The following is a 22,088-nucleotide window of genomic DNA, read 5'->3' on the forward strand; positions in this document are numbered from 1 at the left end:
AATCCTGCAATGCAGGAGATTCTGGTTTGATTCCTGGGTCAGGAAGATCTGCTGGAGAAGTGATAGGCTACCCACTCCTGTATTCTGGCCTAGAGAATTCCATGGACTGTATAGTCCATGGGGTCACAAAGAGTTGGACACGACTTAGCGACTTTTACTTCACTTCATATACATGTTGATATTTTAAATTTCATTTTTGCTTTTTGTTCCTAGGATTTAGAGAGGATTCTGTTCTCCACCAAAAAAATAGTTCCTAAGAGATTCTAGAAAGCATGCCTAAAGATATTAATTAGTTACTTGTAACACTAAAGCAGTTTGCTGTCATCCTTGGCAAATTTTTCCATTATTTACTAAGATTAAGGTAGTGAGCTTGGTCTCAGATAGGTCTCTAGAGTAGGGTATGGTTGTTGCTGATTGTTTATGATGTCATGTAACACTTAAGTGTTTATTATTCAAGTGTTAGTCACTCAGCCATTTCTGACTCTGTGACCCCATGGACTGTAGGCCTCTAGTCTCCTCTGTCTATGGAATTCCACAGGCAAGAATACTGGAGTGAATTGCCATGCCCATCTCCAGGGGATCTTCGACCCAGGGACTGAACCCAGGTCTCTGGCATTACGGGTAAATTCTTTACTGTCTGAGCCACCAGGGAAGCCCTTGGGTACTGTGAAATGACAGGAGGGAGGGGCTTGACCCTTGTCAAAGTTTGGCAAAAGTGTTTCCTCCTAAAGCTTCAAAGCAGGAGAGAGTCCCATGTGTACCTGGCAGCTGGTGCGTTAAAATAACTAATCTTCACATACAAAGAGTCTCTTCACAGGATTTGGCCAAAGGTCAAGCCTGTTGGGTGTATGTTTATAAAACAGAGTCTGTAGAGATTAGTCCTCACTTTAGATAATGAGTGACAGAAGGAGGAGGGAGGAGTTTGTCACTTAAGTATTCATCACGGTCCCTTGACCTCGTTCTGCATGTCTAGCCATAGTTATCTTGGCAGAGAGGTAGAACTATACACTTCCTTATTTAATTCATTTTGTGCTTTATTGCCTTTGCTCTTGAGGATGGATCCATTCTCTCTCCTTTGAATTCACTTAGAAGTAAAGTTGCTCCCCAAAGAGAGATGAACTTCAGGCTTACCTTGTATGCGCCTGACTAGTAACTTTACTCCTGACTAATAACTTTCTCGCAGATAGCGTCATGTACCTCTGGGCTTTGAGGCTGAAGATTTGAACTTAACCGTGACTGGTTTACACGAATCTAGATGTACCTCTGGAGCCAAGGACAGTGTCAACTCCCGCCTGAGACACTGGGCTCTGTAGGGGAGGTAGACATACTGGAATAAAATCAGGAACCTCAGAGAGAGGAGAAAGAAAGTGATGCATACTTGGTAGGTAGCCAGCAGTGTCTAGCACAGTTCATATTCTGGTAATTTCCAAGGTCATTTTTTTTTTAAAGTATAAAAGCACTCTTGGCCTTTTTCAAGGCTTCAAATAAAATGTTGGTCCTTTAAAAATTAATTTCCTCAAATTATAGATTTTGATTCCCACCCACCCCCACCAGATAAGAGCTCCTTGAAGCCAGGTTTCATGCCTGGCTCATCTGAATATTCTTGGCACCCAGCCTAAGTTCTGAGGCATCATAGACAATATTTGCAAAATAAATGCATATAACTTATTCTCTGAATTCCCCCAGGATTCAAGGACCTCAGACATTATGTAAAAGCTAACCAAAAATCCAGACCTATAAGACCCTTGACAGAGTCAGTCCTGTGGTAGGGCTGCCTTTTTTCCTGCTCATTTTGAGTACTGGCTTTTTACTTTGATTTTATTTTTATGAAGTTCACAGCTACCTTCACTAACATTAAAATTCTATTTTTTAAGATTCATTTAGCAGGGTGACTTTGTTTTTTTTAAGTTCATTACAATTATACCATAATTTGAGGACATATACCATATTTTAAAATAGATTGTTTACTCCTGTTTTAATATCCTTAAATTTGTTTTTGTTTTTTTTTTTCCCTCTTCTCCCTGTCTACTACCAGGATGATAGAAAATGGGAGTGCATTTTAGCAGGCCCAGGTGTACTTGCTGTTTCTTAAGTTGTCACTGTAGTGGGTTGACTTTAACAAATCCCATTTAAAAGGTAAATTACAAACATTCATCAGCAAGTGATTTTTCTAAAGTCTTCATGTTAGCTATCTCTTGTTGCTGCAACAAATTAGCACAAAAGTCGTGGCTTAAAACAACAGCCATTTATTGTATGGCTACAGAATGTATGGAAGGCAGAAGTCCAAATGGTTCTTAATTTGGCTGAAATCAAGGCATCAGCAAAGGTGCCTTCCTTCAGGAGCCTCAAGCAGAGGTCGGTCCTTTCCCTCACTTTTTCCAGCTTCTAGAGTCTGCCTGTATTCCTTGAATCATGGCTCCTTCCTCCATCTTCAAAGTCACCAATGTAGCATCTTCAGATTTTAACTGGGTTTCTGACTTGACTCTTCTGCCTCCTGTTTATTTTTTTAGATTTTATGGTTACCTTGAGTCCATCCACATAATCTAGGGTGACCCCTAGACCTCGAGATCATTAATTACATCTGCAAACTTCTTTTTGTCACATGAGGTAACATATTTGCAGGTTCTAAGGACTAGGATCACCTTTGGGGCCATTCTCCTGTCTACCGTAAGCATGAATGCATGCTTCAGCTGTGTCCCACTTTGGTGATCCTAAGGACTGCAGCCCGCCAGGCTCCTCTGTCCATGAGATCCTCCAAGCAAGAACACTGGAGTGGGTTGCTGTGCCCTCCTCCAGGGGATCTTCCTGACACAGGATCAAACCCAGGCCTCTTATGTCTCCTGCATCGGCAGGCGGGTTCTTTACCACTAGCGCCACCTGGGAAGCCGCCACAGAGACCCTCACAGAGTTCTGCTGCCTCAAGTTGCTAGCTTTCTGTGCACTCAGGAGAAAGGCTTTGAGGTTTTTTTGTGTGTCTTCTCCTGATATTTCTGTCTTGGATGTTACTACTTTAATTTTATGAAATGGTAAAAAATCTACCTGCCAGTGTAGGAGACACGGGTTCAATCCCTGGGTCAGGAAGATGCCCTGGAGAAGGAAATGGCAACCCACTCCAGTATTCTTGCCTGGGAAATCCCACGGACAGAGGAGCCTGACGGGCTATGTAGTTCATATAGTCGCAGAAGAGTCAGATGTGACTTAGTGACTAAACAGCAACAATATCAAAAACACATTATCTGTGTTTGTGTGGACACATCAGGGTGGATAGATAGATGTTCAATAACACAGTATTTGGACAATAATGATAATGTATTGGGTTGATACAATGATAATGTAAAATTCGCTCCGTTTTTCCTATTGCACCATATGGAAACCCGAACAAGCTTTTTGGCCAACCAGTAATTAATAATGGAAAAGGAGGCAGCAACTTGGCAATTGAAACCCGGTGAGTCATAAATAGAGGTGGTTTTTGTTGTTGTTCTCTTGTTTGCTTTTTGTTTTGGCTTCAGCTTGAAGCATGAGGGATCTTAGCTCCCCTATCAGGGCTGGAACCTACCAGAGAGGTCCCCAGACGGAGGTTTTTAAAACTCGTCTTTATGGTGGCCTGTTCAGTGAACTCACAGAGCCTTCTAACTTTTGTCTTTAGGCTTATGTACAGAAGTATGTCGTGAAGAATTATTTCTACTATTACCTGTTCCGATTTTCAGCTGCTTTGGGACAAGAAGTGTTCTACATCACATTCCTTCCATTCACTCACTGGAATATAGATCCTTATTTGTCCAGAAGACTGACCATCATATGGGTTGTAAGTATTATTATTACTTATGGACCAGTATTGTTTCTGCAAAAGCCATCTGCTTTAGCACTCTGCATATTTGCTCTTTTTAAAAAAATCACTTAGAGCTGAATTTTTACCTGGTTTACTTTGGGAAAATGGAAGGAAAAACATTGCTAAAGCTATGGGTGAGTAAGACTAGGAGAGGAGAGAGATGATGTTCGGAGAAATGACCTTTCTGAGAATCCTAGCAGTGGTGGTACATGTGTGCATGCCCACTCATGACCAACACTTGGTGACCGCATGGACTGTAGCCCAGAACCCAAGATGGGGCATAAATGCCTCCTCTCAAGAAGCCCCTTTTGGTAAAATTTGATCAAAAACTGAAAATAAGAGCTGTTGACTAATACCACTTAGAATTGCTAGGAGAGGAAAGACATGATTTGGTATTAAGTGTGACTTAATTCCAAGTGGTTTTAAGTGTGACTACTCCATACCTATTAGACACAAGGACATATAAGGCAGGGCAGCTTTAATTTGAGGGAGTTTCTAGTATTAGGGGGGCAGCTGGCCTATATACGGAAACCCATTGACAATTCCAGGGGGAGAGGTGGAGCCCCTTCTGATGTTTTGTTTCAGACCCTATCATTGAACTTTGTTCAGGACTAAATTCTGATTTTTTTTTTTTTTTTTTAAATTGAGGGAGATAGTAGCAAGGTGTGCTGTGAGCATCCAGGCCCTGGGATCAGATTGGCCTGGGTTCAAGTGAAGCTCAGCCAATGCACCTGTTTGTGTGCCCTTGTCCTGAGCCTGTAAAACAGTGTTAATACAGTGCATCTCCCAGAATAATCCTGAAGACATTCACAGCATGGTCTAGCATGCGGGAGGGATCTACAGGTTGCTATAAGCATGTAATGCATAGTGATGAGTCCATGAAGGCGAAAGTCTTAAAAGATCAATTCTTAGGTCAAAGATTGTTTAGCCAAGAGATGGTGGCTTCAGGGACAAGGCTGCCAGCACAGCTGTTTCCTTAACTCAAGATTCCACCCTGAAAACTGAGCTTCAGAAGCGCCTGGTCATGTGTAAAGGTACTAGGGTTCTCAGGCGGCTCTGTTCTGAGAAGCTGTGGCTGCACGTCTGGGGCTTTATTTTTCTCATTTGTAGAAGTGGTGAGAGAGAGGTCTTGTTTGGAGCCATAAATGCAAGTGTCACAACAGGCAGGGGGTAGAAATGAAACAGTGAAGTGATGGGTGGAGAGCCCTGGTGGGTGGGGAGGCATCTCGGGGCACTGGGAGTGGCTGCCCCTCTCCACCACCCTTGCCCAAGAGAGGAAAAACAGGGTGGAACTGTCAGATCTCTTTTTTCTATGAAGTCTTTAAATGAAGGCTTACAGTTTTTTAAAATATAGTTTTTATTATTTATTTTTGGCTGCACTGGGTCTTCGTTGCTTTGTGCGGACTTTCTCTAGCTGCTGTGAGTGGGAGCTACTCTTCATTTCAGTGTTTGGGCTTATCATTGCGATGGCTTCTCTTGTTGCTGACCGTGGGCCCTAGGCTGCTTGGGCTTCGGTTGTTGCGGCTCACAGGCTCAGTAGTTGTGGTGCATGGGCTTATTAGTTACTCCACGGCATGTAGGATCTTCCCAGATCAGGGATCAAACCTGTGTCCTCTGCATTAACCCACAGATTCGTATCCACTGGGCCACCAAGAAAGTCCTAGGCTTGCATTTTAAAAGCTTTATATGCCAACTGAACAAAAGCATCCTTGAAATGCAGAATTACAAGGCCTGGTTTGAAGTCTTGGGCCTAAAGGACAACTAAGATCCCTCAGGCTTGTGGTCAGGATTATTTGGCCCCTAATTCTTCCTGCTTATTTGCTCCTTTTCTCTCTCATTCTACAAGTCACTGTTTCCTTTCTCTGTCTCCCAGCTGGCCCTCTTCTGAAATCTAGCTTACGTCTAAAAGTATGATCCAATGAGAAAGTGCAGAAGCATAAGAATCTTGGAAGAGATGAACGTTAGTGCAGTTGTTCCCCTCCTTTCTGAAGTGTCTTCCGTTCCTGCAGAGTCGGTGATGTCCACTAGAGCGGCTGGGGAGGAGAGGGAGCTGGGAGCACTCCTGTTCTTAGGATGTGAATGTGCACCCAAGATCCAGGGTACTTGCATTCCTTTTCTTGTCACTTATTTTCCGAGATTTAAGATGTGTCTGACTCTACAACCCCATGGACTGTAGCCCGCCAGGCTCCTCTGTCCATGGGATTTCCCAGGCAAGAATACTGGAGTGGGTTGCCATTTCCTTTTCCAGGCGATCTTCCCGACCCATGTCTCTTGCATTGGTAGGTGGATTCTTTACCATTGAGCCACCAGGGAAGCCCCTTTTTCTGAGAATTTTCTTTTTTAATCCAACTTATATGGTAGTTGAGTGTGGTAAATGATGCAAAATATTTTTAATAACCCAGCCGTATCTTATACTGTGTACAGTCAGTTTGAGGTCAGTTATCTTCCTCACTGAGGGTAGAAAACTTTTCTTGAGGGATCAGGAACATCTTTAGACCCTGTAAGGAGGCAGTGGTTATGGGACTCTGATTGTCATCGTGGGTGGTGGTTTTTCATTTTGGAGTCCTGATTTCAGAGCACTCAAAGGATTTCCCACTTAAGGTAGAATTACGAGTCTTTTGTCAGAGAGTGGGCAAGTAAAGTCTTCACCTGAGAAAGGAAAGAGCCGCCTTTGAATGTGCTGTTTGTTGTGCGCTTTGGCAGCCTATTATTTGCTTTTAGAGATGAGTGAATGGTCAGATCCACAAGGCACCCATGTAGAGGGTTATGTAATTTGTATCAGTGAGGCATTCTTGGCAGTTAATGGTGGAGAGACAGTGGTGGATCCAAGGAGGGTTGCAGGGAAGGAAGGAAGGAAGGGCAAAGGGAGGTAGAGCTTTGGAGGGGACAGATACTGAGAGGTGGGAAGGTGGTTGCTCTGTCCTCAGTTGTGGAGATAATAATGGGAGAGGCTTGGTTTGGCTCCGCTGTTGTAACTGGGTGGAGGGAAGGAAAATTCTTGATGGTGTCACAGGGAGGTAGGAAGGGAGGTGGGATGGACATGCATGCTAAGTGCTTAGTCCCTTCAATCATGTCTGAGTCCATGTGACCCCATGGATGGTAGCCCACCAGGCTCCTCTGTCCATGGGATTCTCCAAGCAGGAATACTGGAGTGGATTGCTATTCCCTTCTCCAGGGGACCTTCCCAACCCCAGGATCCAACCCATGTCTCTTAAATCTCCTGCACTGGCGGATGGATTCTTTACCACTAGGGCCACCTGGGATGGAGAAGGGTGAGATTCTTTGGGGCAATCAGTTTCCTCCTGTGGCAGCCTGTCTCCTGTAAGGGATATGACTAAATTAGTGGCTGCCTCTTTAAGGGGTGAGGATGAAAAAATGTTTATTATATAAGGGACAGAATTTGAAGTCCCCTAACTTTAAACATCTTATCTCACTCAAAATCCTTTGAAAGATAGCTATGTAAAAGTGCCAGATCTCTTGATGAATTGCATATTAATTTGACAGTTTTCATTGGATAAAGTCTTGGCAGGTTTTATTGCTTTTAAAAATAATTTGTTATATTAGGAGTGACTCATATTGTCTGAAGCAACTTAACAGAATTTATGGTTACATGAACAGCTTTCTTATCACAGTCGTAATTGTTCCTCCCGTCTATTCCAACTCTGTTAATCGCATTTGTTGGCATCCCCATGTTCATTATCTTTTTTGCTCTTCATAACAATGGGTTGGTATCAGTTTTGTCATTTTATAGATTGGGATTGTAATACTTCAAATAATAAGCCATGTTATATGTTGAGGACACTCAGTGTAATAGTGCTTTACATATACTACCTAGTTTAATCCTGCCAGTACCTAAGACATGACTATTGGCAATCAGGAAACTAACATGTAGAAAGAATCACTTTGGATTAAGTGGATTTGATCCAGAGCCCTAAGGCCTCTTGTGCAAGAGAGGGACACCATTGTTTCTTAGAAAAATACTGCTGAACTACACTAAGAGCCTTCACTGTTGGTTGTTTGTTTTTTGGTTTTTTTTTTTTTAAGAGATGTTGACGTTGAGGCTTTAAGCATTCAGACAACTTGCCCTAGGTTCTGTTCCATTGCATATTTGCTATGATTGCATTTCAGTTTTGCCCATATGGGATTTATTAACTTTATCTACTCCTTAAGTGTCTTTCATAGACCTTTCTTGACAAGTCAAAGGTATTTTATCCCAGGAAACTTAGATAAGCTTTTTTTTTAAAAGTTAACTGAGAAACATCAATGAGGTATTTTCTTCCTCTGTCACTTATCAAGGTTTTTTAACCTGTTGTTCAATTCAATAGAATCTTTGACCTTGGAACAGAAAAGGCCATGAATGGGTTATTCATTAGACCCTCGTAAGAGATGTTATCCATGGAACTTTAGGAGTCACTGCTCAACTGAGTGATTATCTGATCTCTTGTCTTCCATTTTGGCGTGGTGACAGCCCCACCAAAAAAGAAAATAGAATATTGCTTGTGTCTTAAAAAGGTTAGCTCCAATTTCATTGAAACTGCATGGTGTTCAGCTCTGTAACATGAGGTAGCATGATGGTACCTCCATTAATTTTCATATATTTTTAATATCACTAAAATTTTTTTTTTCAGATGCCACTTGTGTTAACTCTGGTGAATTTTCAGTCTGTCTTTTGAGTATATTTTAAAGGGTCTTTTCTAATCTCTTTTTATCGGTTAGCATCAAGTGAGATTAAACTATTGATTTTCCGAGTCTCAGAGGCCATGTGTCTTTAAATAAGATTTTTAGAAATTCAAGATTTTGAGAAGTGGTGTGTAAGTTGATGGTATCATCAGTAGAAGAAAATCCCTTAAAATTGAATTTCAGTGCTTTTATTATGCAGGGTGTTCACATTAGTTTAGGTAGGAACCTCACCACTCTGTTGCCTTACCTTTTGTGACTTCCATGGCCTGTATGTGTGTGCATGCACGCTAGGCAAGAACGCTGGAGTGGGTTGCTATTTCCTTCTCCAGAGGATCTTCCTGACCCAGGGGCTGAACCCGCATCTCTTGCATTGGCAGGTTCTTTGCCAACTGAGCCACCAGGGAAGTCCTTGACCCCTATAAAACATTTGAATTTGGGACTCCCATCTTCAGGCACCAAATCTTTCTGACCTGGAGTTTCCCTGGCCATGAAATAGTTTACTCGGGGGCAACCAGCCTTTAGAAAACCTGATTCTCACTGCCCAAACTCCAGAAAGTTTTTAATTTGTCTTGGGAATTTTCTTTTCCCTTTGTTTTCCCATTTGTAAACACTTCTTTTACATAATGACATCGAAGGATACAGTCCTCAGCATTCTGACCTATATGTAGTTATTTTTAAGTAATTGTCACCCTATCCAAACTGTTCTTAAGAGTTTTTCTGATTGTTGAAGGCCCTGGTTGCTTCTGAGTTTCCAGGCAGGGGTAATCTTGCTTCTAATAATTCATGTTTTGTTTTGTTTTTTTTCTTTTTTAAATTCCCTCAATCCCTTTTTTTTTTTTTAAGTTTTGGCCATACTACACAGCATGCAGTATCTTAGCTCCTGACCAGGGATCAGACCCACACCCCCTGCAGTGGAGGTGAGAAGTCTTAACTACTGGATGGCCAGGGAAGTCCCCCTCAATCCTTCTGGATTTATGGCTTTTGATGAACTCTTTGAATGAAATCAAGGACTGTTGATGTTGGGGGAGGGTGCTGCTTCTACCTCTATCAGCAGCTCTGAGGTTTGGTCAGAGGTTCCTGGCTTCCCAGGTGGCACTAGTGCTAAAGACTCCACCTGCCATTGCAGGAGACAGGGTTTGATCCCAGTGTTGGGAAGATCCCTGGAGGAGGGCATGGCAACCCACTCCAGTATTGTTGCCTGGAGAGTCCCATGGACAGAGGAGCCTGACGGGCTACAATCCATAGGCTCACAAGGAGTTGGACGTGACTGAAGCAACCTAGTATACATGCACACTCAGAGGTTCCCAGGCTTCCCAGGTGGTGCAATGGTAAAGAATCCGCCTGCCAATGTAGGAGATGCAAGAGTCACAGATTCAATTCCTGGGTCAAGAAAAGCCCCTGGAGGAGGAAATGACAACCAGTATTCTTGCCTGGGAAATTCCATGGACAGAGGAGCATGGCAGGCTACAGTTCATGGGGTTGCAAAGAGTCAGACATGACTGTGCACACACATACACACAGAGGTTCCTGATCCTGAAATATTAATACCATGAAAGGAACACGAGGGTGTTGGTTTTGGTTTCCACTCAAAACTGGCCCAAAGAGGAGATGTTGTCAGGTTACAAGGAGTTCCGTAGGAGCCAGAACCACACGGGGGCTGATGTCTGAACAGCTTGGTTTCTGTTACAGTTAAGCAGTGACTCTACGGATCTGCCTCTTTACCTCCTGATGCCAGCTGGTAACTTCCTGTCTTTTGGTTCAGAGTTCCAAGACAATATAACCCAGCTCACTGTGTAGCACAACTGCACCCATCTCTGGCTAATGCATATATTGATTGTATTTGGTCCAAGCAGCTGTGTTGGGGGTGAGGATAGACAATTAATTGGGGCACAGAGCCATGGACCAGGTTAAAATATCAGGAGACTTGGACTATAATCCTAGCAGTGAGACTTTGCTCAGGGCACTCACTTCTTGATTCTGGCCTGCAGCATCCCTAGCTTCAAAATGAAAGGACTCAGCTAGAGGGCCTTGGGAGGTACATAACATGGTCATGACTCTTCTTTATTTGTTCACTATGTGACACTTAAGAGAACCATCCATGGCATGGAGTAAGAAAGCAAAGACTAAATGCTGGACAGAATTACAAGAAAAAAACTCTGTCATCTCTTTTGCAGACTGAATGCTAATATGGTTTTACATGCTGCTTTCTTCTGCTCAGTGATGATACATTAGAAATGCATAGCAAATCCACCTCTAAATATTTGTTAGATAGTTTGCTGTTTTGTGTTCAACACAATCAAAGAAATGCTTTAAAAGGAAATGCTGAGTTGCTCAGTAACTAGAGATTCCTTTTTTGGGGGGGGGGGGTACTCTCAAAATCCTGTCAATAAGGAGGTCATAACAGCAGAAGGTTTCCTTTTGGCAGCTCCTTCCTTTCCTCCTCTTCCAAGTCAACTTATGCTGAAGAGCTTGAGTTTAAAATGATGGGTTTCATATCTCTCACATTGTGATTATTGAAAGCTAAAGTGAAGTGAAAGGCGCTCAGTTGTGTCCAACTCTTTTGAGACTCCAGGGACTGTACAGTCCATGGAAATCTCCAGGCCATAATACTGGAGTGGGTAGCCTTTCCCTTCTCCAGAGGATGTTCCCAACCCAGGGATCAAACCCACATCTCCCGCATTGCACGAGGATTCTTTCCCTGCTGAGCCACAAGGGAAGCCCTTATTGAAAGCTAGCTTGCTGATATCTATATTACAAAGCAGATCTAACATTTTATGTTTAAATTGTGCCTATAACCTAGTGTCTAACTGCAGTAGAGTCTTGGGTATTATAAAGGGTTCCATAAATTGGTTAAGAGGCAGTTGTGTGATAACATGTCAAAATGCAGTGGTGTCTCTTTGGATGTGGGCAGACTGCCATCTGGCTGTGTCACAGGGGAGTCCAAGACATGGTAAGAGAGGAGGGCAAAACAGCCTCTCCCAGCCCTGATTCACAGACCCCAGACTGGGGTCAATTTTAGTGCCAAAAGATTACTTTTAATGTGATTATCTTCTAATCCTCTGTTTAAACCACTACCACCGTTCACTTCAAAAGGTTGTCCTGCCTGTTAAGTTGGTTCTTGCTTGAGATTAATGAGTCTTGAAAAGTATTCAACAAAGGCCAGATTGTAACTTGCAGTGAATGAAATGGAATTAGGAGTCAGAGGTTCTGACCAGTCCCTCTGAAGTAGAATCTTGTAATTTAGCCTTGGTTAAATATTAAGTAAATGTCTCTAGAGGGTTTGTTATGCAAACTGTATTGGTTCGCTTTTCGCAATGAGGAAATGTTTTGGTTTTAGTGTAGGTTTAAAAAAAAAAAAACTTGAAAACCTGGACTCACAGATTTGGATCTAATTATCACCATCATTACCTGAAAAATGATCTGTCCCCCTCCCCTTTTGATGATGACTGGAGAATGTGGCCACATTCTTCTCGAGCTCATCTGCCACCCCACCCGTGAAACAGGAGGGAAGGGGGTAGGGCACAACCTTTAAAAGAATGACATAGCCATTTCGTTGTGGATTTAGTAGCTTTTCGTGACTCTCTTGCTTCCCTATAGAGTGTAGCCCTCCAGGCTCCTCTGGCGATGAGATTTCCCAGGCAAGAATACTGGTTGTTGTTGTTCACTTGCTAGGTTGTTTTTGACTCTGTGTGACCTCATGGACTGCAGCATGCCCGGCTTCCCTGTCCTTTACCATCTCCCAGAGTTTGCTCAAACTCACGGCCATTGTGTCGATGATGCCATCCAACCATCTCATCCTCTGTCATCCCCTTTTTCTCCTGCCTTCAATCTTTCCTAGCATCAGAGTCTTTTCCAATGAGTTGGCTCTTCACATCAGGTGGCCAAAGTATTGGAGATTCAGCATCAGTCTTTCCAATGAATATTCAGGGTTGATTTTCTTTAGGTTTGACTGGTTTGATTTCCTTGTAGTCCAAGGGACTCACAAAAGAGTCTTCTCCAACACTGCAGTTCAAAAGCATCAATTCTTAAGGAGGACACTGGAGTGGGCTGCCATTTTCTTCTGTAGGGGATCTTCCAACAAAGGGATAGAATTTGTGTCTCCTACATGGCGGGCAGATTTTTTACCACTGAGCCACCTGGGAAGCCCTGACATGGCCATGCTGCTGCTGCTAAGTCACTTCAGTCGTGTCCGACTCTGTGCAACCCCATAGACGGCAGCCCACCAGACTCCCCCCATCCCTGGGATTCTCCAGGCAAGAACACTGGAGTGGGTTGCCATTTCCTTCTCCAATGCAGGAAAGTGAAAAGTAAAAGTGAAGTTGCTCAGTCATGTCCGACTCTTAGCGACCCCATGGACTGCAGCCCAGCAGGCTCCTCAGTCCATGGGATTTTCCAGGCAAGAGTACTGGAGTGGGGTGCCATTGCCTTCTCCGACATGGCCATAGGACATGAAAAAAAACTGGTTAGAGCCAACTAGGTACAAGATGGCAGGAACTTAGACCTCTAGTGGACCTTGAGCCTCATTATACTATCATTGTAATATGTTAGTGTGGCATGCTGCTGTCCATGGGGTCACAAAGAGTCGGACATGACTAAGCGACCGAACAGTGAAATATATTAGCATCTAAACAACACATCCAAGACATTTCTGAGGCTAACCATACATAGAAGACCAGAAAATGGGCGGTGGTCTGGAAATCCCAGGCCCTTCCCTGAAATGGTTGGAATATTTCAACTATTAGCTCCCACTCATTATTCTATGAAATTACCTAGCCCATAAAAACTAACTGCCCCATATTTCAGGGCCTCTCTTCTTCTAAGTTGGCCCACACTCTGTGGAGTGTGCTCTCTCTAAATAAATCTACTTCTTTCCTTTCTCTCTCACTGATGCCTTTCTGTGACCAGACATCAAAAACCTAAGTGTTATTAAGTCCTGAGATCAGGTGTATGATCTCAGTTAAAGGACTGTGGGTTCAAGTCCTATCTGAATTTCAATTTTCACCTCCACTGCTGTCTCTCTTTTCAACCTAGGACTTGAAATGCTGATTTTTGGATAGGGTTTGATTGAGCAGAATTGTAATCCTCCCACAAAGAGACCAGCACCCCCTACTCTTCACCCCTAAGCATCACTTCTAAATGCTTCACTTTATCTCCTGGATGTGTGATTACTTTCCAGCTTAGCTAGGTATGAAACTGTTTGAAGCCTGGAGGGCAGGATATCTTTAAGGATGAACTTAGTTTAGATCTGCTAAGACAACGCAGAAAAAATTAAACATTTCATTTCAGAGTTTGGATATGCAGTTAGTTCTTCTCCCCTCCTTTTGGTTTTATCATAGCTTTAAGTGTCTTACCAAGAAAAACAGCCTTTGCCGTGTTATATCCAGACCTTGAGCCATGGAGCCTCCAGTAGGACAGGATCTCAGGAGGTCGGTCACCTTCTGAATTCAGCTGGCTTCTGGGACCAGGCCCAAAGCTGCCCTTCCCTATTTCCTGCAGGGGATCCGTCCCTAGGGGCCTTTCTTTACAAAGCACCCTTTTGGCTGGACCTGTCCCAGAGCCTCTCCCATTTATTTGTAAAACAAAATGGAAGAAAAATGAGCTAATCAATAGGCCACAGGGGCCTTTCTTTCAGAGAAAGAAGTAAAATCTTAACAATGCTCTCTCTTTTTTTTTTTAATCAATCAATCCTATTTGCAAATCTGCCTTCTTAAATGGGTAAGATTCTCACAGCCACTGCTCAAGAGCCTCCTCTATTCGCCAGTTACTTACCCAGTTCACAGGTGAGAAAACCCAAGGGAACACATCCAGTAAGTGGAATACATGTCTATCTCCCCACCCCATCCATTCCTTTCCACTGCAGCATTTTGCCTCAAATGGCTAAATTCTACTTCCCCCTCCCAGCTCCACCCAATTATTCAGAAGGTGCTTGGCCTATTTGGTTGGAAGGCTCCATATATCTTCCTGTTAGCAAGTGCCTTCCACGTGCAGCAGATACACGTCCCAGGTTCCTCAGACATTGGCCTCCCAATTCTCTGTGCGGTGATCCCTTGAGTGTCCCCCTTTCTTTTCAGACTGTGTGTCCCAGACTCTGTACTCTCCATAAGAGGCTGGGGCATTCCAGGGTCCTGGGAGGGGAGAAGGGCTTTGGGACCTTGGTTGGGGGCAGGGAATAGAGGTCTGAGGAGGCAGCCTGCTGTCCCCTCAGGCTTGTGGTGCCTCGACAAACACTCTATTTCCTGATTGTATTTGGCACTACAGCCAAGTGGAAAAGGAGGATTGAGGCTAAGACTGGCCTTTGTCCCACAAGGAGATGGGGATTTGACTCCTCTTTGCCTCAGGAGTCTCCGGTGGAGGAGGGAGGAGCCCTGCACCCCTCAGCAACTCTCCCACAGGATTAGAAGTATCTTCTAGGCCGAGAAGGGAAAGAAAAGGTTTTTTTCGAATCAGCCGAGTGCTCTTCCAGTTTACAGCCGGAGAGGCCATACTGTATTTTGGCCTCCGGAATGTTCTGGAAGCTTAGGGTACTAGACCAACCCAGTCTGGTTAAACATAATGGCAGTTGGCTCTCGTCTTCCCTCTCCTTTCTCCAGTGCGGTCCTGGGGCTTCCGCGGATGTATCCTTCATAGCCACTTCTCAGTGCAGCCAACAGCCTTGACCTCTGTTCCTTTCCTCCCAGGCCCAGCTGCCACCAGACACCAGTCAGGCTCTGTTGTGCCAGTGGCCTCAGTGGGCTCATTGGCCAGGAGGCATTGTGTCTGCTTCAGGGGGAGTTGGGTCTCAGCTAATTGAGGGTTAATCTGGGAAACTGAGGCTTCCTGGGAAGACTCTGACCCAGGGTGCCCTCTCTGGCCTCTTGCATCCTACAGTGGGTCCTGGCCGCCACCCGAGGCCTAGTCCCAGTGCTCTCCCTGTTGGACTGAGTCCAATTCCTGTGTCCTTATTGTGTCCTCTGTGAGGCGGAGTGAATGTCATTTTCAAAGTGCCACAACCTAACTGTTGATGAATAAATAGCAGTGTGGAATTCATGAACGTAAACTGCACGTGGCTGTGTGCAGAGCCTCTGTGCCAGCCTTCGAGATGATGATAGCTCTCTGTGAGCTGAAGTCAGCTAACTGTGTCCTGTCTGGGTGCTGAACACAGGGCCGTGGACGCTATAAATGTTGGGGAGTGAGGTATCGTAAGTGGCTCAGTGGTAAAGAATCTGCTTGCCAATCTCACTGGAGATTCGGGTTAAATCCCTGGGTTGGGAAGATCTCCTGGACTAGGAAATGGCAGCCATGGACAGAGGAGCCTGGTGATCTGCAGTCCCTGGGGGTCTCAAAGAGTTGGACACGACTGAGCGACTTCACCTTCACTTTTCACTTTCATGCATTGGAGAAGGAAATGGCAACCTACTCCAGTGTTCTTGCCTGGAGAATCCCAGGGACAGCAGAGCCTGGTGGGCTGCCGTCTATGGGGTCGCACAGAGGCGAACATGACTGACACAACATAGCAGCAGCAGCAGCTCTTTGCACCAGGTAGCAAAGTATTGGAGCCTTAGCATCAGTCCTTGCAATGAATATTCAGGATTGATTTCTTCTAGGATTGACTGGTCTGATCTCCTTGTTATCCAAGGGACACTCAAGAGTCTTCTCCAGTCCCACAGTTGGAAAGCATCAGTCCTTTGATGCTCAGTCTCTCTTCTGGTCCAAAAGTGGGACCACAACATGGAAGGCCCGACAAGCTGACATAGCCAGTAGGGAGGAGACTCAGGATCTGAACTCTTGAATATCTTATTCCAGAATCCTGGCCATAAACCACTGCTCTTACTAACCTTTTCCCTTGATAGTGTTAAATGCAGTCGGGCTTTTCTGTTTATTAAACATGCACAATTAATTTGATTTTTTTCATTTTACAAGTATGAACCATACTAATAAAAAATTGAGCAAAGAAGAAAAAGTTCCCTAGATCCTCATTTATTAATTTAAGGGTGAGTCCCCCTTTCCTTCTATTTTGTCTGCCGCTTGTCTGTCTTTATACACTCTTTGATCACAGGATACAGTTAATCTGCTATTTTGTGGTAAATGGTTTGATTTTACACTAACCATGTCTTGGGGTTCATGGTGCATACCTAAAAGAAAAAAAAAGATGAGATGGGATGACTCACTAAGCTTTTAATCTAAAAGAAATCATTCAATCTTAATTCCTTTAAGAATTAGAAAACTTAGATTCTAATCCAAGTGAGAATTGCTCCACCTCTATTTTACTTAGCATATATTTTAGTAAAATAGAGGGAGGTATTTTGGTTGGAGTCAAGGCCAAGCTAGAATGGGCTCATGACTACTGACTGTTCCAGATGGGCATGTAATTAGTCCAGAGTTTGTTAATAATTAGCCTAGTGATGTTTATTTCTGGGTTCAGTTTGACCACCTCTGAAATGTGGAGTTGAGCAAAATGATCACAGGGTCCTTCTCATTTTGAAAGTGTCACAGTTATAAAAATAATAATGGTGATGTGTGTTTTAGTTATGATATTCTGTCTTTTTAAATCATATGTTCTGGCTTCAACAATGCATCTGGCCCAATACAGCTTCCCCCAGGTGACTGCCACACGTGCCTTGACTGGGTTTGCTCCTGGTGAAGGTGAAGTCGCTCAGTCGTGTCCGACTCTTTGCGACCCTATGGACTGTAGCCTACCAGGCTCCTCCATCCATGGGATTCTCCAGGCAAGAATACTGGAGTGGGTTGCCATTTCCTTCTCCAGGGGATCTTCCCAACCCAGGGATCGAACCCAGGTCTCCCGCATTGGAGGCAGATGCTTTAACCTCTGAGCCACCAGGGATCCTAGGGTCCCTCTACGGAACAATAGTTAGCGATTCTCTGAAAAAAGTTCTGAGACCCTTTGTTGGATCCACTGGATCTGAGTCACCAGGAATCACTTGGCCCTGGAAGTGAAAACCAAGTGAAAACCAAGTGATAGTCAGGTTTGCTGAAGGTTTAGTGATCTTAGGCCAGGCACAAACAATGGCAAACATTAAGCACACAGTCTTGCTCTGAGCTTGTGTCTGTGTGTGTGTGAGAACACATAACAATCCATTGTTTGCATTGCATATGCTCTGATTTAACTAGAAAAAGATGTTATGTTTTTGTTCCTCTGAAAATTAAATTTCTTCTGGCATTCACGGGGACTGAAATCAGAAGGGAAAAAAGTTTTGTTCGATTTGAAAGTGTTTTTGAAATACGTTAGCATTTCGACTCTAGGGAATGGGAAATGACATTCTGAAGGTTTTTCCAAACACATGAACTTGGAAATTAGCAAATGAGAAGCAGTAAGCTGACTTCCTTTTAACCTAACACTGATCTACAAAGGCCAAATGAGCAAAATAAAATAACTGATTTCTTTATTAGGCCATAACAGAAGGTTCAGTCAAAGGAGAAAATAAAACTCTGGATTGAATACTAAGGCTAGGATGCATGGCGCACCTGTGTGCAGGCTGCCCTGCTCCCATGGGAGCCCCTCCCAGCCCAGCCACACCCCCAACCAGAACTTCTTAAACCTGGGCTATTTGAGATAAAGGTTGAGCAATTTTCTGCATTTGTCTACATAATTGGGGAAAATATTTAGAAAGAATGGATAAAGGGGGGCTGGAATGAACGGCTCCACTTTTCTTTAGCCAGCGAAGACCACAACAGGGTTGTTTCTTGAGAATTCATTTTTTAAAAAAGGAATGGGGCTCATTCACTGGGGTAAGCATTCCACACAAGCTGAGTGTTCTTTGAGGCTTTTGCCCTTTGGGGACTGGATTCAGAAATTTAAACCTGAATTTGTACTGTAGGAAAGCTTTTCAAGTGTATAAGTCTGGGTTTTATGCTTAAAAAAAAAGAAGTCTAATCTACAAAGAATGCTAGACTTTTTTCCCCTACAGGGCAATCAAAAGGGTGTGTCTTTAACACAAAAAGGATTAAAATCACTATTACTCTGTCAAGAGCCTGAGTTTCAGAAAACCAGGTGCCTGTCTTTATTTAAAACATCTCAGCTGCCTAAAATGATGTTTTAAGCTGTGTCAAGCTGTTATCTAGCTCTCTTATGGATGCTAATTTTGTGTAACTTTATATGTATTCATGAAGTATATGTTTTAAGGAAAATTCATAAAATAGGCATAAAGCCACCTAGAGCCTTTTCGGTGTGTTACCATTAAGATAAAGATATAAAAAGCTATGTATAGGATCAGCCCTGGTTTAGAAATTATGTTTGCTAAGTAGAACAGTTTTTCTGAAGGAAATTCTCTTAGAAAACCCAAGGTGAAGGGACACCCAAATCAAACCTGTGCAGGCATGCTTAGTCAGTTCAGTGGTGTCCAACTCTTTGCGACCCCATGGACTGCAGGTCAACAGGCTGCTCTGCTCTGTCCATGGGACTCTCCAGGCAAGAGTACTGGAGTGGGGTGCCATTTCCTTCTCCAGGGGTTCTTCCCAACCCAGGGATCAAACCCATGTCTCTTTACATCTCCTGCATTAGCAGGCTAGAGAAGGCAATGGCACTCCACTCCAGTACTCTTGCCTGGACAATCCCATGGACGGAGGAGCCTGGTAGGCTGCAGTCCATGGGGTCGCTAGGAGTCGAACACGACGGAGCAACTTCACTTTCACTTCTCACTTTCATGCATTGGAGAAGGAAATGGCAACCCATTCCAGTTTTCTTGCCTGGAGAATCCCAGGGACGGGGTAGCCTGGTGGGCTGCCATCTATGGGGTCGCACAGAGTCGGACACAACTGAAGCGACTTAGCAGCAGCAGCAGCATTAACAGGCAGATTCTTTAGCACCACCTGGAAACCCCAAAATCAAACCCAGACAAGGTTGAATACTCTTTTGTGGTCACCTGGACAGCTTTCATCCTTTGCAGGCTGGAATTCTGATACCTGTATTTAAACACTGAACGCTGATCCAAGCAAGAAGACAAGCATAGTAATCTCTTGAAGGTGTCTCTTATATCATCTTATGAATCCTGTATTTTTACAGATTTAAACTCAAATTTTGTAGTTTTCTCTTTGATGGTCTTGTAACCATAAGCCTACTTCATTAATTCCCACCAGTAATGTAATATCTCATCCCTAAACTGTGTAGGTGATGCTGAAAGCTCTGACTCTGCAGTGGTGCTGAATGGACTCTTGGGGACAGCTTTTGGGGTGAAGTAGGAAAGAACTGTCTTGCCAGGTAGAGCTCCTGCCCCCCAAAACTGTGTCCTAACCCAAAGAGGATTTGGTGAGGCATCTTATACCAATGGTTTGAGGGTGGGATTGCTGATAAGAATTAGGGTATGTGCAGGGTCTTTAATCTGGTTTTAGGTAGTCTAATGAGTTTCTGAGGTTGCTTTAATCTGGCCTCAGGTGGTCTCTTGAAGAGCTTTTCTGGTTTCCTTAACATGTTGTTAGGACCAAACTGAAGCCAGGACAGGCTCTAAGGGGCAGGCTAGGCCTGAGGTTTAGTCTCTAGGAAAGCTGAGGCACTGGGAACTCCCGCAGGCAGTGTAGCTCGACCAATCAGAAAAAAATCCCCATAGCCCCCTGCCCGCGCCAGACCTGAGCCAATCCGGATAGGGATGCGAGGTTTAAAAGTCCCTCGCTCGTATGGTTTAACCAATCAGCTATGCTGTTACAGGAACAAAGAACAGTCTGTATAAAAGTAGATGTGATTCAGAGCTTGGGGCTCTAGGCAAGACTCCACTGTGCCGGATGAGACTTGAGCCCTAGGTTGAGCTAACAATAAACCCCTTTATGCTTTTGCATTGCTGTGGATGTCTTATTCTCTCAGTTTTGGGGACTCCGACACTGGGCATAACAATAGTATGAAGAATGCTAATATCTTCATTTGTTGGCATTTTTAGTTTTGTAGGCTCAAATATATTGTTACATGTATCCCTTTAGGGGGAACCAGGACCCTGCCCCTGGTTTCACTGTATGATTATACAGAGGAAGTGAGAAATAGATTTAAGGGACAAGATCTAACAGAGTGCCTGATAAACTATGGAATGAGGTTTGTGACATTGTACAGGAGACAGGGAACAAGACCATCCCCAAGAAAAAGAAATGCAAAAAAGCAAAATGGCTGTCTGAGGTGTTACAAATAGCTGTGAAAAGAAGAAAAGTGAAAAGCAAAGGAGGAAAGGAAAGATATACCCATTTGAATGCACAGTTCAAAGAAAAGCGAGGAGAGATAAGAAAGCCTTCCTCAGTGATCAGTGCAAAGAAATAGAGGAAAATAATATAATGGGAAAGACTAGAGACCTCTTCAAGAAAATTAGAGATACCAAGGGAACATTTCATGCAAGGATGGGCTTGATAAAGGACAGAAATGGTAGGGACCTAAGAGAAGCAGAAGATATTAAGAAGAGGTGGCAAGAATACACAGAAGAACAGTACAAACAACATCTTCATGACCCGGATAATCACGATGGTGTGATCACTCACCTAGAGCCAGACAGCCTGGAATGTGAAGTCAAGTGGGCCTTAGGAAGCATCACTACAAACAAAACTAGTGGATGTAATGGAATTCCAGCTGAGCTATTTCAAATCCTAAAAGATGATGCTGTGAAAGTGCTGCACTCAAAATGCCAGCAAATTTGGAAACTTCAGCAGTGGCCATGGACTAGAAATGTCAGTTTTCACTCCAATCCCAAAGAAAGGCAATGCCAAAGAATGCTCAAACTACTGCACAATTGCACTCATCTCACACGGTAGCAAGGTAATGTTCAAAATTCTCCAAGCCAGGCTTCAGCAATATGTGAACCATGAACTTCCAGATGTTCAAGCTGGTTTTAGAAAAGGCAGAGGAACCAGAGATCAAATTGCGAACATTCGCGGAATCATCGAAAAAGCAAGAGTTCCAGAAAAAACATCGATTTCTGCTTTATTGACTATACCAGAGCCTTTGACCGGGTAGATCAGAATAAACTGTGGAAAATTCTGAAAGAGATGGGAATACCAGACCACCTGACCTGCCTCTTGAGAAACCTGTATGCAGGTCAGGAAGGAACAGTTAGAACTGGACATGGAACAACAGACTGGTTCCAAAAATGAAAAGGAGTACATCAAGGCTGTATATTGTCACCCTGCTTATTTAACTTATATGCAGAGTACATCATGAGAAACGCTGGACTGGAAGAAGCACAAGCTGGAATCAAGATTGCTGGGAGAAATATCAATAACCTCAGCTATGCGATGACACCACCCTTATGGCAGAAAGTGAAGAAGACCTAAAGAGCCTCTTGATGAAAGAGGAGAGTGAAAAAGTTGGCTTAAAGCTCAACATTCAGAAAACTAAGATCATGGCATCTGGTCCTATCACTTCGTGGCAAATAGATGGGGAAACAGTGGGAACAGTGGCTGACTTTATTTTTGGAGGGTCCAAAATCACTGTGGATGGTGATTGCAGCCATGAAATTAAAAGATGCTTACTCCTTGGAAGGAAAGTTATGAGCAGCCTTGACAGCCTATTAAAAACCAGAGACATTACTTTGTCAGCAAAGGTCCATCTAGTCAAAGCTGTGGTTTTTCTAGTAGTCATGTATGGATGTGAGAGTTGGACTGTAAAGAAAGCTGA

The 22,088-nt window shown here is 43.7% G+C and overlaps 1 protein-coding gene across 2 annotated transcripts in view; it reads left to right on the forward strand.

Moving 5' to 3' along the window:
* SGPP2 (sphingosine-1-phosphate phosphatase 2) overlaps positions 1 to 22,088 on the forward strand; it is a 155,715-nt gene that overhangs the window by 53,899 nt on the left and 79,728 nt on the right. Inside the window, exon 2 of one of the 2 annotated variants that reach the window (XM_069574663.1) lies at positions 3,647 to 3,805. The exons of the other annotated variant lie outside the window; for it this stretch is intronic. Within the exon in view, the coding sequence (XP_069430764.1) occupies positions 3,647 to 3,805 (159 nt within the window). The remainder of the gene's footprint in view (positions 1 to 3,646; positions 3,806 to 22,088) is intronic. 2 annotated transcript variants of the gene reach the window in all.

This window comes from Ovis canadensis, chromosome 2, assembly GCF_042477335.2.
Source record: "Ovis canadensis isolate MfBH-ARS-UI-01 breed Bighorn chromosome 2, ARS-UI_OviCan_v2, whole genome shotgun sequence".
Taxonomy (NCBI): domain Eukaryota; kingdom Metazoa; phylum Chordata; class Mammalia; order Artiodactyla; family Bovidae; genus Ovis; species Ovis canadensis.